The sequence below is a fragment of the Eubalaena glacialis genome, chromosome 13, assembly GCF_028564815.1.
Source record: "Eubalaena glacialis isolate mEubGla1 chromosome 13, mEubGla1.1.hap2.+ XY, whole genome shotgun sequence".
NCBI lineage: Eukaryota > Metazoa > Chordata > Mammalia > Artiodactyla > Balaenidae > Eubalaena > Eubalaena glacialis.
This window is the reverse complement of record NC_083728.1, coordinates 93,368,355-93,384,409: the sequence shown is the minus strand read 5'-3', so window position 1 is coordinate 93,384,409 and position 16,055 is coordinate 93,368,355. Positions and strand designations below refer to the sequence as shown.

Here is a 16,055-nt window from a genome sequence, read left to right as displayed (position 1 = left end):
GGTGCTCTGAAAGGCTCAGTCATCACAGCTACCACACAGCGCTACCGCTCTGCAAAGAACGCCCGAAACAACTCCCTCCCAGCAAGGGGGTAGAGGATGGGAGACTCCGTACGCCCAGCAGAGACCCTCTCAGGGGAAACAGGCCCCTTCCACGGGGCAGAGGCAAACTATAACCTCTTGCAGAAACTCCCACAAGACTCCCTACTTCACCGTCCATCCTAAGAAGGACGCTCAGTGTGCAGAAGCCATCACGAGATAAAGGGCCGCACACGTACAGACCGTCCTCGGGTCCTGAAGAGCTGACGACGCAATTTCAAATCTCCCTTTCGTGCGAAACCCCAGCAGTGAGTGGCCAGTTCCGGGAAAAGCCCTCCAGCCCCGGTCTGGACTGGAACATCTCCGGAACTGGGAGGTGAAATTACTGTTCCAAAAATAATTAACTGTGCCAAGTCAGGAGTATCACCTGACTCTCTGCCTCAGCAGATGGCCTCTGCCGAAGAGTCGCGTACTCTCAACAGCAGGTGACTTTCCCAGACATCCCTCCCGCGGCCACACAGACGCCAGCGCCCCTGGGGTCTCAGTCCTCCTTCCTGCTGGTCCCAGGGGCCACTGGAACACCCGGACTCGCCAGCGGGCCGGGCCAGCGCCAATAATACCCAGACACAGACATCGGAAACAGCGGAGCCAGGGATCTCCTGCTGATGAACAGCGAGATTAGGAGTGGATGTCAACACAACAAAACATGCATTTCATTATAAATACACCTCCAATATTAACTCGAGAGTGAAAACTAAGGGAGACCAAAACTCCCACAAAACTGTTTTAAAATGAGATCCCCAGCACCCACCTTTGCTTGTCAAACCGTGTTGTCAGCGAGTCCACTTAATGTCTCAGGATCTGGGACACACTGGGTTTTCCCCCAACACTTTCTACTGTGAAATAGACACACACACACACAGGGGTATAAAATGTCTATGGAAAGTTTAACAAAACTATGTATCAAACACATGTGGAACCACTATCCAGGTCAAAAATTAAAAAATGGCTGGGATCTTGGAAGCCCCCATGACCTGTACCTCGCAGACCCTCCTTTCTCCTATCAGAGGCGACCACAGCCCCATTTTCACGCCATTTCACCTGCTCTTCATTTATACTTTCATCACCTGCGTAAGCAGAGTCTAATTCTAACCCACACAGCAGAGTCTAATTCTGCATGGCTTTGAACTTAATATAAAGAGGAGTCTCATGGTCTGTATTTTCTCTGGCTTCTCTCAGCATCCTCAGTGGAGGGTGCTGGGACTCAGTACTTGCATTTGCAAAAGGTCATTAAACAGGGCATGGCAGAGATCATCTAAGGACATCTCCCTAGCTCTCAAAGCCTAACAACTGAGCTTACTAAAACTGTGATTCAACACGCACAGCTGACAGCAGCGGTCACCTCTAGGTTGGGGAACTAGTTTAGCAGGAGAGAAACTTTGTTTACCAAGTGCAAGCATCAGGACTTTTTTTTAATATTGACTCAACGTAAAGGATCAAATTTTACAACATTAGCACTTTAAAAGCACAAACGTACATTCCTTGATTCATTATTACACAGACATCAAATAGTGAATTAGGAAAACTTCTTAGTAGTGTAGAATGACGCTAAGTGAAACGAACAGACTACCAAACCAAACGTAAATGCACCCTGAGGTTAACTATGTCAAACGCATATGCATAGGAAAAAGGAAACACGCTAAAACGCAGCAGCTGTGCGCTCCCTTTGACAAGACGTTTGTATTTGCGCTTATCTTACTCGTACAGCAACATTCCCCTCGCGGTGCCGAACCACATACCACATGAAACTTTACTGCTCTGCTCGCAGTTCACTCATAAGACTTGTAGCAGAGAATTCACTAGCACAAATCAGGTTAAAGACTCTCGGAAAATCATGTAAATGTACTTCTCAGAGATGTGTCCAGTCCCTACCAAGCTTCCCTGGAATTCATCAATCGTGCAATTTCACTTTCCTTTGCTTAGCACACTTACTCCAAATTGGGTAAGAGCGCTGAAGGACCCCCCCCACCCCCGCCAACATGCCTATCCACACACCCCAGGGACACGTGTGTCCTCCTACAACCTGGCCAGCAGGAAATAGAGCCAAGTGGGGCCTCAGCTTCCCCTAGAGCTCAACTCACACATCATGTCTGGGGCCCTCCTGCGCCCGTCTGTCCCACGTGAGGTTTTAATACTGGTACTTTCACCAAGAACGTCTACCCCAAGTCTGGCTATGACTTCTTAATGATTCTACAACAAAAACGTTCAAAGGAAGAAAGCACTACAGTTCTTCAGAGGGTAACGTGCGTGGTCAAGGGTCGAGCTCTTCGAATTCCCGAGGGTCCGGGCTGCCTGTCTGCTCACTTGCCCCAGGTTCTAACCACCAGGGCAGAGCTCCTCTTAACACGCACCGCGGGCCACAGAAGGCGGCTCACATCTCTCCAGCATCTCACCACTCCAGCCCCTCCCCGTCACCCCAGCACACTGCAGGCCAAACATCTCTTTTTCTGGTGCTTTTTTCTTAGGAAGGAAAAAATAAACCAAAACAGAATTCCCCAACCCAGAACATATCACTTTCTTGCTAACCACAAGTTCTGGCAAAATGTGTTCTACGTAATAGTGATTCAGTTCCTCTTTCTTCAAATGGACACCTTTTACCTTGCAAATTGTGTGTGTGTGTGTGTGTGTGTGTGTGTGTGTGTGTGTGTGTGTGAAAGGGAGAAAGAGACTGAGTTCAAAGACCATTAACACCAATTTAAATAATATCCGCATAGCTACCATTGTTACCAAACTAAAATGTGATACTATCCTAAAAAACCCTTACGATAAAAATGTAATTCTAGGGACTTCCCTGGTGGTCCAGTGGTTAGGACTCCGAGCTTCCACTGCAGGAGGCCCAAGTTCGATCCCTGGTCGGGGAACTAAGATCCCACATGCCACGGGGGGGGGAAAAAAAAACTTTTTCCAACATCAGAGCCCTTTCCGAAAAGCAGATACTATTCTAGATACTGGGATGTAAAGAAAAATAATGGTTTCTGCCGATCAGGAGCTGACAACGGAAATGTGTGTAACGGAGGGAGAGGAATGGGCAGGAAGGTTTTTTGCCCCAATGCAGATGGTACTTTAGGGTATAATTTAATCCGTCAAATGCACACATCTCAAGTGACAGCTCATGACTTGCATAACAGATGTGTACAGGCAGAGCAGGAGCAGCGAGGGTGGTGGCGGGAGCACAGGGGGCGTGGAAACCGCGCAGGCGTGCAGAGAGGGCGGCGGCCGGTCATGGAGGCGCTCGGAGGATGAGCAGAGGTCAGGCCTGACCCCACAGACAACCAGGAGGCAGCCAGAGGTTTGGGAAGACAAACGGCTCAGAGCTTCCTAACCGAATGGGATGTATGGAGTACCGTCCAATGAGGTGCTCCAACGGAAGTGAAGCTGATTCTCCCTTGTTCTAAAAACCAAGTTTAGGGGACCTCCCCGGCGGTCCAGTGGTTAGGACGAGGCACTTTCACTGCCAAGGGCTCAGGTTCAATCCCTGGTCAGGGAACAAAGATCCCCCAAGCCGCAGAGAGTGGCCAATAAATAAATAAATCAATAAATAAAAACCAAGTTTAGGTCTGCAGGGTTGTAGGAAAGCAGGGCTGGGATACACAGTGGTAATCTGTCTATATTTTTTTTATCAGTGTAGGATGCAATCGCAAAAATCAGATTAGACAATCAAGCACATATCATACTCATTCTTTGTCACTCTGAGGCACAATCATTGAGCTTTGTAACCTCTAAACAAGCCCTGAAATGAACTCTCATGCTGCATAGTCAGAAAACAGAGTGTTCCAGTCAGATATTTTGATAGTTAATGATTTTACTATAAAACCCACCACAGGTTTATGTCCAAAATACAAAAAGAACTGCTAAAAATCAAAGGAAAAAAGACAATCCCTTAAGAAAATGGGCAAAAAATAAGAACAATCGGTTCAGAAGGCCATACAAGGTCAAAGTATTACAAGAAACTAAACCTCACTGATAATCGAAGAAATAGAAATTAAAACAAAAATAAAACACGTTCTTAATTTCTCTAATGCTGAAGGGAGTTTTTTAAAAAATGGTATGAAATGGTGATGAGGTTATGGGGAAAAGATGCACTGCTGTTACAGGTATAAATTGGTAATAGCCACCAGAGAGGATAATTTGTAAGGATTTGTTAAAACAAAAAATATGCAACCCTATGACCCGGCAATTCCACTCCTTGGGGGTATCTAAGGCAGAATAATGGCCCCTAACGGTACTCGCATCCTAATCCCTGGAACCTGTGAATCTGTTAGATTACACAGTAAAGGGGAATTAAAGGTGTAGATGAAGTTTAGGTTGCTAATGAGCTGACCGTGAAAGGAGGGCAAGGATGTGGATTAGCAGGTGGGCCCAATGTAATGCTAGGGGTCCTTAAAAGTGGAAGAAGTGAACAAAAGAAAGAGAATCAGAGAGATGACAGGACAAGAAAGGTGTGGCCCACGGTAGCTGGAGCAAGGGGATCCTCCGGCAAGGAATGCGGAAGGCATCTGGGAGCTGGAAAAGGCCAAGAAATGGCTTCTCCCCAAGGGCCTCCAGAGGGAACGCAGCCCTGCCCACAGTTGGATTTTAGCCCAGGGAAACCTGTTTGGGGCTACTGACCTCCAGAACTGTAAGATGATAAATTTTTGCTGTTTAAGCCACTATGTTTGTGGTAATTTGTTACAGCAGCAGCAGAAAACTAATACACTACGCTAGGGAAACACGGGCACAAGCACACAAGGAGGTGAACATTGTGTGAGTACACGTATGTATAAGACACAAAAATAGAGATGAGAGGATGCGTCCCAAACTGGTAAGAGGAGGTGATTGCAAATGGGGTGAGACTTTAATCTATAATGTTCTGTGTGTTTGTCCATGTATTGCATAATTGAAAGTTAAATTTGTCAGGAGGCAGTTATCATTTACAGCTTAAGCTTCCAGGGATTAGAATATAATAAGACCCTTAAGGCTGAAAACCACAGTGAACACAATTTTTTCTGACAATCCCAAAGCTACTACAAAGACCTAGACCCCCGCGATCCCCACAATTAACACTAACGGTGGGCTCTGGCTGTGTGGACAGAACACCAGAGAAGAGGAAATTTGCTGTATACCCATAAGCCACTACTTCTTCAACAGTCAAAAATAAACCCTTGCTAAAGCATGAGAGATACACATATCATCTCTGGACAAAATTCATTCTCAAAGACTTGTATTTTCTGACTCCAGCCCTTCCAGACACCACCCACACCACGACATGCCCCCTTAACATTGCCCACTGTGGACAAGTCACTTGCCTCTGGGTTGTGGGTTTTTTGGTTTTTGTTTTCCTCTACCATTTCACCTGCCATCCAGGATGGCTAATAAAATCACCAGGGCCCCAAGGAAGGCCCGCTGCCAGTCTCGGAGAACTGTGGTAGATGACACCACAATAGCAGCCAGTGGGTGAGCCCTGCAGGAAACAGTGCTGTCCCTGTACCTGCAAAGAGACCCCTGAGTAACCATCACATCCAGGAACTCTGAGCTGCTTTACAATCCTCGGGGGAAGAACCATTCCTACCCAAACACTGGGGGCCCAGCGTGCGGCCCTGGTACAGGTGGGCCGACTGGCCCACCTGGGCTCAAACGTGTGACCTCATGAACACAGTGTTCTAACCACGAGCAAGAGCCATCACATGCTTCTCCTTACACGGCTACATGGAAAGGAAAAGTAACTAAAGACCAATGGGGGTGGCGGGGTGGGGACTGCTCCCTAGACGCAGACTCACCAAGGGACTTCGTGCCAATGAGGCCAACCCGGCGCAACGCCACCCCTGCGCCCAGCAACTTCACTCCACTTCTGCCTCTTTCCCTCCCTAATGAATCCACTGTCTAGCAGCCCTCCAGAACTCACTTTAAGCATGGCCTCCTCAGGGACACCTCGCCAGACGGCCCAGCCGGAGCTTCCAACCTTGGGCCCCCGCCACCCCCCAAGAAGCAGCAGTAACTCACACCAACACCCACCTTCATCTATCCTCCAGTTAGAGGACTAGAGGGGGTACCATTTTAAACAGGGACATCCTAGAAAACGCAAGCCTCACGCTCATCCGCTAAGCAAAGCACTTAGGGAGAAACACGAAGGGCTGCCGTTCGAGAACACTCAAGTCCTGAGCGGCCAGAGTTCTTGCCAAAGCCCGGCAGGTCCAGGGACTGCGCCCCACGCGGCGGGCAGGCAGGCAAGCAGGAAGCGCGGGGCGGGCGGGCCCTGCGGCCCCCGCGGCCCCCAGGGACCCGGACAGTCCCGGGGAGACGCGGGCAGAAGCGCGCGGCGAGGCGCAAACCCGGACAGGTGCTCCGGTTCTGGGCCGCGCGGCCACGCGCCCTCCTGGGCGTGGACGCGGGAGTGGGAGGGGGGACCCGGCGGGGCGCGGGGCGCCCGCCGACAGGAAGAGTACCGAAGGCCGCAGGGTCTCGGGGGGCGCGGGCCGGAGCAGCGCGGGGCCTGGTGGGTGCCTGCCATACCTGCCGCCGGCGGGTCCGCCTCCTCGTCCGCCTCCGGCTCGGCCGCAGCAGCTGCTGGCGCCGCGGGTAGCGGGTCCATCGCGCCGCCAGTCATGTGAGCGCGCGCCACGTGACTTCCTCCGCGCCCGCCTGGGCCCTGCCTGGCCTCGCCCCGCCCACACCCGGGCCTACCACGCCCACTCCCAGCTTATCCCCGCCTGCCCGGGCCTGCCACGCCCACTCTCGGCCTCGCCACGCCTACTCCCATCCTCGCCTCGCCCCGCCCCGTCCCGCCCCGGCCACGCGGCCCCGGGTAGGGCAGGTGGCGCGGTCCCGGCGCGCGCTCAGCCCTCCCGCGTCCGCCGCTCCAGCCCGCTGGTTCGCTGCCGGTACCCTCGCCCACTCGTTCAGTCCCCACCTGCCCTCACTCAGGCACCCACTCAGTCATTCATTCATTTATTCACACGCTCACCCTCTCGTCCGCCCACTCGTTCACCCGCTCATTCATTCACCACTAGCTCATTCGCTCACTTACCCACCTTGTCATTCAGTCGTTCGTTCACTTACCACCCTCTTACTCACTCACTGGCTCACTCACTCAGGTCTCCTGACTGTCGCCTGGAGGCCAGGCGGGCCCTGTGCTGGGTGCTGAGGATACAAACATGCGTTTGGTACCTTCCCCCGTCTGGAGGACAGACGGGCGACCCGAATGGATCCAGTGTCCTGACTTCCAAAACAAGGCTGTGGGAGCGCCGCACAAGAGGGTTCCCCCGGCCCTGCCGGGGTGAAGGGATCCCAGGATGAGTAGAGCCTGAGCTGCAGCTGGAGGAATGAGGAATTCAGCAGGAGCAGGAGGGAGTGGGTCCCCGCAGGCACGCAGGCCCTGAGGCATCACACAGCTGCAAACGCTGTGGTCCTCCTGAGGCTAAAAGTGGGAGCAGAAGAGGAAGCTGGAGCGATTGGCAGGGCTCCATTAGGCAGGGCCTGGTTTCAAAAGTAGGGACATTGGACCCCCTAAAACGGGACACCCGTTAACACCCAGGGAGTTGGTAACAGCGATCAAGAGCCCAGGGTCCCTGTCAGGGTCCTAGGAAGGGTCCCAGTCTCCCCAGGTAGTTTTCCTTGCTGTAGCTACCGGACCTCTTTGTGGGCTGGCACCAACAACAATGCTCTGCCCCAGCACAACTGAGGAAGCGGTGTACCTCTGCCACAGGTGGGCGTACAGCAGCTTTCCCAAGCCACAGTGGGATGCTGTTTCCTCCTGCCACCATGGGCTTCCTTTAGGCTGTTTTTGCATGGAATGCTGTGCTTGGCACTTTCTCCCCTCCCAAGACTGGGGCACACACATTCCCCTACCCCCCGCCTCCCTCTAACTTCCTGGCATTATTTGATACATATCTCTGTCCCCTGCTAGACTATAAGATCTTTATTGAATGTTTAAACATTCACTGCACCTTGAAAACTGTGAAGCATTAAACAAGTATAAAGTCAGATATTACTCAAGAATAACAGCACATGAAATTTATTATTTTACTTTAACACCCCTGATATATGGTCACACAGCCTCCATTTCAGTGGTCCTGCATCTTGGCGGCACTCATCACCTGGGGAGCATTCAAATATACTCTGCCTGAAGCCCACCCCCAGGAGTTCTGATTTAATTGGTCTCGGGTATGGCCTGGACTCGGGATTTTTTTTTTTTAAGTTCCCTGGACGATGCTAAGGTGCAGCCTAGGTGAGAGACCACTGCTCTAAGTTGAAAGTTTGTTTTATTCTCACAAACATTTCCTGAGCATTTGCTAGGTATGGAATTTTTTACGGCATGAGAGAGGAGAGTGAGGAACGCCACACAGGGATAACCAGGAGACATCCCCACCCTCCAAAGTTCCTGCTGGAATTGAATGGAGGAGCAGAACACAGCAGGATTCTCACACCACACAGAGTGCAGTGGGTGTTGGGGCTGGAAACGTGGGTGCTGTGGAAGGAAAGATGAACCACTGGTTCCGACGTGACTGGTTGTGAATGCCTCCAGAAGAGGGAGTTCAGTCCTTACGAGCTGTGGGCTCCACTGCCAGATATCTCTAACTGTGAGAGAGTGCTTGGAAAGCGTGCACTGAAATATGCCTGCCTGTAACTTCTTTAGATCTCGCCAAAGAAGCCTAATCCTTATACTATTTCTGTTTCATTCAGGAAATGGTAAACAGAAAACAGAATTTGATTTTTAAAATAAATTTATTTATTTATTTATGGCTGCGTTGGGTCTTCGTTGCTGTGCGTGGGCTTTCTCTAGTTGCAGCGAGCGGGGGCTACTCTTCATTGCGGTGCGCGGGCTTCTCATTGCGGTGGCTTCTCTTGTTGCGGAGCACAGGCTCTAGGCACGTGGGCTTCGGTAGTTGTGGCTCGCAGGCTCAGTAGTTGTGGCGCATGGGCTTAGTTGCTCCGTGGCATGTGGGATCCTCCTGGACCAGGGCTGGAACCCGCGTCCCCTGCATTGGCAGGCGGATTCTTAACCACTGCGCCACCAGGGAAGCCAGGAATTTCTGATTTTTAAAACCCTTTGATTAGTGGCAAGAATCCAATTACATTAAGACTGTTAATGTTTTTGCAGTCACTTTTATTGCTTTCCATTCAGGAAAATGAGAACTCTGTAAGCAAACCGACAGAACTCGGAATGCAGAGCACTGAAGTTGGGGCGCACTACACGGGGTCATGCAGAAAGGGGCTACCATCAGTTATCCTACAAAAATGCAAGCATTTCCACGTCCTACTAAGGACCCTTCAAAAGAGTTACTAAATGCTTTGAGGAGTATATCCTAGAAATATTAACAGTAGTTCACATGTTAGTCAGGATAGGCTCAATCATGCTGCAGTAACAATCTCAAATCGCAGAGGCCTGAAACAACGAAGGTTTATGTTCATCCTCATCAGCCTGAAACCAGGATAAGGGGGCAGCCACCATCTGGAATTTCTGCCATCCTGACAAAGGGAAAGTACTCTGGAGGATTTAACTGCTCTGGCCCAGAAGTGACACACAACGCTTCTACTCAAAATTCATTGGCCAGAACTTGTGTCATGGCTCTACCCAGCCACAAGTGGGACACTACCATGTCCCTGGAAGACAGAAAGCCAGGAATGTCTGATAAACAGCACTGAATACTAAGCACACTAACCACACTAACATTTACTGAATGTGCCTGCTATGTACTGAGCACTCTTATACATGCTTTTTCTTTAGAAACTCATCAACTCCTCACGATAAATCTAGGAAATAGTAGTATGATTATCTCCAGTTCAGCCAGAAAACTTCAACACACTAAGACCCCAGAGCTAGCTGATAGAAGATCTGGGATTCAAATCCATGCTGTCTGGTACCAGAGACCATCCTCATAGCCCCTGTGGCATTTCCCCTGTGCTATAAAGCTAGCAATTTATCTTCAAAGTTCTTAATCAGGAAATTCTGGTCCACCCATAACCTCTTTTTTATTTATTTATTTATTTATTTACTTATGGCTGCGTTGGGTCTTCATTGCTGCACGTGGGCTTTCTCTAGTTGCGGTGAGCGGGGGCTACTCTTCGTTGTGGTGCGCGGGCTTCTCATTGCGGTGGCTTCTCTCGTTGTGGAGCACGGGCTCTAGGCGCATGGGCTTCAGTAGTTGTGGCACGTGGGCTTCAGTAGTTATGGCTCGCGGGCTCTAGAGCGCAGGCTCAGTAGTTGTGGCACACGGGCTTAGTTGCTCCGCGGCATGTGGGATTTTCCTGGACCAGGGCTCGAACCCGTGTCCCCTGCATTGGCAGGTGGATTCTTAACCACTGTGCCACCAGGGAAGTCCCCACCCATAACCTCTTGTTTTAGGAGGCTTGGTAGGGAAGCTGCCTATGGCTCTGTAAATCATATTGTGGGGAAGGGGAAGGACTCTAAAAGCAGGAAAAAAATATAATAATTTCATTAGTAATATCAAGGGACTTCCCTGGTGGTCCAGTGGTTAAGACTCCACGCTTCCATTACTGGGGGCACGGGTTCAATCCCTGGTGGGAGAACTGAGATCCCACACGCCATGGCCAATAAATAAATAAATTAATTAATTAATAATATCAATAGTCCCAAACTTTACTTTGGTTTTTGGTCGCGCCACACGGCATGCGGGATCTTAGTTCCCTGACCAGGGATCGAACCCGTGCCCCCCACAGTGGAAGCATGGAGTCCCAACCACTGGACCACCAGGGAAGTCCGCCAAACATTTTTTTACCACTTACTATGTTACAGGCAGTGTGCTAATTGCTGAACCAGTATCATCTCATTGAATACTGTGAAGATCATGAAATCAAATCCTCCTGTGACACTATGAGTTACCTTCTCAGGCAGTACCTCTCAAATATCCATTCTAAAACTCCTACCTGGAGTAAAGGGATTCGCTCACATCCTCCATGAGCCCCAGGAAGCTTTAAATATCTCAGACATGTTGGCTGTCTGAATTAGACTTTGGACAAGCTACTTAACTTCCCTCAGCTTCAGTTTGCTCACATGTAAAATGGATATATCAATATTACTTGCTCCAAAAAGTTGTCCCTCAAAGGTAAAGTTTTAAATCAGAGACTTCTTATGATGGTCTGAACTGATGCAGAAGTATATTCACCCTCTTCCCCAAACATATAGAAATGCTAGGTAACATTTTACCCCCAAAACTGTTTTTAATACATAGTTGGAGTCAAAAGCAAGAAAAGGTGCCAGACATAGGGGGAACTTTAAGTTACAGGGATGAACGAAAGCTGAAGCAAACAACTCACAGGGCTTTCAGAAATAACAAAGGTCTTAGGAACTTGGGTTAAAGCAATAGGAGAGGAAGGCTTAGGTCCCAGCAAGGCTGGGAATGGACCTGAACTTCCTAGATAAAATCAGGATTAACGAAGGGATAACCTACCAGCCTTTAGAAGCAGCATGGAATCTGGCTGTCCACAGTGGGCCAAGAGTGGAAAAAGAATAACCCTTGAGGCAATCCCACTCCAAGACATTTACCCAAGAGAAATAAAAGCATATGTCCACCAAAAAAGGCTCATTCCTAGAAGCCACATGCAAATAGCTGAAAACTGGAAATAACCCAAATGTCTATTAACAACAGACTGGATGAACATATTGCTATAGTCAAATAATAGATTGCCACACTGCAGTGAAAAAGTACAAAATACTGATACGGGTGCTGGGAAGTGGAGTATTGCTATAACAAATACCCAAAAATGTGGAATTGGCTTTGGAATTAGGTAAAGACTGGAAGAATTTTGAGAAGTGTCATAGAAGACGCCTTGATTGCCTTGAATAGACTGTTAGTAGGCATATGGATATTAACTGTGGTATAGAAAACCTACATCATCTTAGACAGTGGTACCTAAATTGTCATAAACAGACTGTTGGTAGCAATATAGACATTAAAGTCACCTCTGTGGAGGGCTCAGAAGGAAATGAGGAACATGTTGTTGGAAACTGTATGAAAAAGGGATCTTGCTATATAGTGACAGAAAGCTTAGCTAGATTGTATCCTACAGTTATATGAAAAAGAACCTATTTAGATTGCAAAAGATGGTACAATTAGGAGACTCACTGTCAGGAAAGCGTGCTTTGGAGAGAAAGCCAAAGGTGTGGCTGAACAACATTTTTCTGGTGCCTAGAGAGGAACAAAAGGTCACAACATTTGGTGACACAGAGGGCTCTTTGAAGAGATTAGGTGTGTGCCATCTCTGTAGAAGCAAAAAACAGAGATGGAATTATTCAGGAAATACCTGTGGATGAGACCTGTGAATGACATACATGGGAGATCCATAGGTTTTTGAGCATGTTATATCAGCAGAAACACTGCCAGCTTCGACTGACAGGGACAGAGAAAGATGAAATGAAAGAAGGCTGTCTGACCCTCAAAACTCTATAGGCAGGAAACAACCTCATAATACTACTCAGCTGCAAACATGTGCTACCCGGGATGAAAAAGGAAGAAGATTCAGGGTGGAGATGTGGGCCCAGAGGGCAGAACATTAAGCCACAGAGGATAATTCCTAGGCCTTGAAACCGAACTGAGGGAATTCCCTGGCGGTCCAGTGGTCAGGACTCCGCTTTCACTGCCAAGGGCCGGGTTCGATCCCTGGTCTGGGAACTAACATCCCACAAGTTGTGCGGCCAAAAAAAAAAAAAAAAAAAAAAATTAAAAAAATTAAAAAAGAATAAAAGAAACCTAATTGAGTTTGCTCCACTGGCTTTCAAAATCGCTTGACACTGCAATTTCTTTTTCCTTCCATTTTCTCTCTTTTTGAATGGGAATGTCTATAACTGTTACCCCATACCTATCTCACTATTGTACTTTGGGATTAGATCATTTATTTTCTAAGTGTACAGATGAAGAGGAATTTTGCCTCAGGATGAATCATACATAGAGTCAAACCCATACCTGATTTACATTATTCGGATGATGAGATTTGTGACTTGTGAGCTAATGAGATTTAGGACTTTGAGTTGATACTATAAAGGGTTGAGATTTTGGGGGATGTTGGGATGGGATGAATGTATTTTGCATATTGGATGGATGTGAATCTTTGGGGGGGCAGAGGACGGACTGTGATAGATGGAATAACAACCCCTCAAAGAATAATGCCCCCTCAAAGAGGTTCTAATCCCAGAACCTGTGGATATGTTACCTTATATGGAAAAAGGGACTTTGCAGATGTATACAGTTAAGGATCTTGAGATGGGAAGAGTGCCCTGAACGATCTGGGTGGGTTCAATGTAATTACAAGGGTGCTGCACGAAAGGAATTGTCAGACTGTCAAAGTTAGGGAGAAGGCCATGTGATGTTGAAAGCAGAGAGTGAAGTAATGCATTCATCAGCCAAGGAATGCCAGTAGCCTCTACAAGCTGGAAGAGGCAAGGAATGGATTCTCCACTGGAGCCTCCAAAAGGAACCCGTCCCACCAACACCTAGATTTTAACCCTGTTAAGTCTCATTTCAGACTTGTTACCTTCAGATCTGCAGGCAATACATTTTTGTTGTTTCAAGCCATTAAATTCGTGGCACTTAATGCCATTGAACTGTACACCTTAAAAATGGTTACTGGGACTTCCCATGTGGCGCAGTGGATAAGAATCCACCTGCCAATGCAGGGAACATGGGTTCAAGCCCCGGTCCGGGAAGATCCCACATGCCGCGGAGCAACTAAGCCCGTGCGCTATAACTACTGAGCCTGCGCTCTAGAGCCCGCGAGCCACAACTACTGAAGCCCGTGGGCCTAGAGCCCATGCTCCGCAACAAGAGAAGCCACCGCAATCAGAAGCCCATGCACCGCAACAAAGAGTAGCCCCCGCTCGCAGCAACTGGAGAAAGCCCGCGCACAGCAATGAAGACCCAACACAGCCAAAAATAAATAAAATTAAATCTTAAAAAAAAAAAAAAGGTTACTGTTATGTATATTTTACCACAATTAAAAAAAAAACAAAAACCTTCCTCACAAAGAAAACTCCTGGTCCAGATGGCTTCTCTAGTGAATTCTATTGAACTTCTAAAGGAAAAAATAATAGCAATCGAATGCAAGCAGAGCATATGCCAGGAATGTAATGTTGGTTTAATTATTTGAAAAATCAATGTAACTCACCATATTAACAAAAGAACCATATGATCATCTCATATGCAGAAAATATAAATTGCAGAAAAAGATAAATAATGCAGAAAATTTTTGACAAAATTTATTACCCATTCATGATTGTAACTCTGCAAACTAGGATGATAAGGAAACTTCTTCAGCCTGATAAACAGCATCTCTGAAAGTCTAATGCTGACTTCATACATACAGTGAAAGACTGAACATTCTCCCCCTAGGATTAGCAATAAAACAAGCTGTCCACTCTCTCTTCTACTCAACGTTGACTGGAAGTCCCAGCCTGTGAAGCAGGCAGGGAAAAAAAGGCATAAAGATTGGAAAGGAAGGTGCATATGGAAATATATAAAAAATGCTAAGAAAACCCAACTAGAACTAGAATAAGTGAATTTACCATAGTTGCAGGATACAACACCAATACACATATATCAATTGTATTTCTATACTGTAGCAACAAACAAACGGAAAATTAAAAAACAAAACCATTTCCCCAGTTCATCTAAACTCATTGAACAGAGAAAAACAAGAGTGAACCCTAAGGCAAACCACTGACTTTGAGTGATTATGATGTGTCAATGTAGGTTCATTCTTGGTAATACATGCACCACTCTGGTGAGTGATGATAAAATGGGGGAAGCAATGCATATGTAGGGGGAGGGGGTATATGGGGAATTCTCTGTACCTCCCTCTCAATTTTGTTGTGAACCTTAAACTTCCCTTAAAAAACAGTCTTAAAAAAAAAAAACTATTTCTCCAAACTCTTTCTGTAAAAGTCTGATATCAAAATAAGACAAAGACATTAAAAGAAAAATACCTTAATACCAAAATCAGACAAGTACATCCCAAGAAAACTACAGATAATATTCTTCATGAACACAGACACAGAAAACCTTAACAAAATACAAGCAAATCCAATCCAGTAATACATAAAAAGTACTGTGACCAAGTGAAATGCAAGTTTGGTTTAACATTTTAAATCAGTCCAGGTAATTCACCACATGTATTTGTTTCCTGGGGCTGCCCTAACAAAGCACCACAATCCGTGTGGCTTTCAACAACAGAAATATTTTGCCTCACAGTTCTGGAGGCTTGAAGTCTGAAATCACGCTGTTGGTGGCCAGGGTCCCTCTGAAACTTGTTAGAGAAGACTTCCTTGCCTTTTCCAGCTTCTGGTGTTTGCCGACAGTCCTCAGTGTTCCTCAGCTTGTAGACACATCACGTGGCTGTCTTCTCCCTGGGTGTCTGTCTTCACAAGGCATTTTCTTTTTCTTATAGTGACATCAGTCATGTTGGAGTGGGGCCCACCCTCATGATCTCATCTTAACTTGATTACTTCTGCAAAGACCCTATTTCCAAATAAGGTCACATTCCTAGGTACTGAGAGTTAGGACTTCAACATGTCTTTTTTGGGAACACAGTTCAACCCGTAACACCATACTCATAGAGCAAAGGAGAAAATCCACATGACCATTTCAATAATATGCACAAAAAGCATTTGAAAAACTTCAGCATCCATTCATTATAAAACTCTTGGCAAACTAGCAATTGAAGGGAACTTCCTCAACCTCATAAAGGTATCTTCAAAAAACCAAGAGCTAGCCATCTGGGGCAGGATGATAAAATACTGAGTGTTTTCAATATTTGGATGGAAATATTAAATGCTTGGGAAGAAGACCGACATGCACACTCCCACTGTTCATATTCAGCGCTGTGCTGGAGGTCTAGCCAGTGCACAGTGAAGCAAGAAACAGGAAAAAATGCATATAGATAGGAAAGAATCTGTTCATTAAAAATATGGTAATGTACATAGTAAATTCTCTAGAATCCAGAAAGGTTACTAGAGCTAGTAACTAAATTAG

At 47.2% G+C, this 16,055-nt stretch overlaps 1 protein-coding gene across 2 annotated transcripts in view; it reads right to left on the bottom strand.

Moving 5' to 3' along the window:
* The window catches only part of SNX8 (sorting nexin 8), a 39,584-nt gene extending 32,866 nt beyond the window's left edge, over positions 1-6,718 (bottom strand). For both annotated transcript variants that reach the window (XM_061208641.1, XM_061208642.1), the window contains exon 1: positions 6,586-6,718. In XM_061208641.1, coding sequence (XP_061064624.1) covers positions 6,586-6,679 — 94 coding nt within the window. In that variant the 5' untranslated portion in view covers positions 6,680-6,718. The remainder of the gene's footprint in view (positions 1-6,585) is intronic.
* Between the last annotated feature and the right edge of the window lie 9,337 nt (positions 6,719-16,055).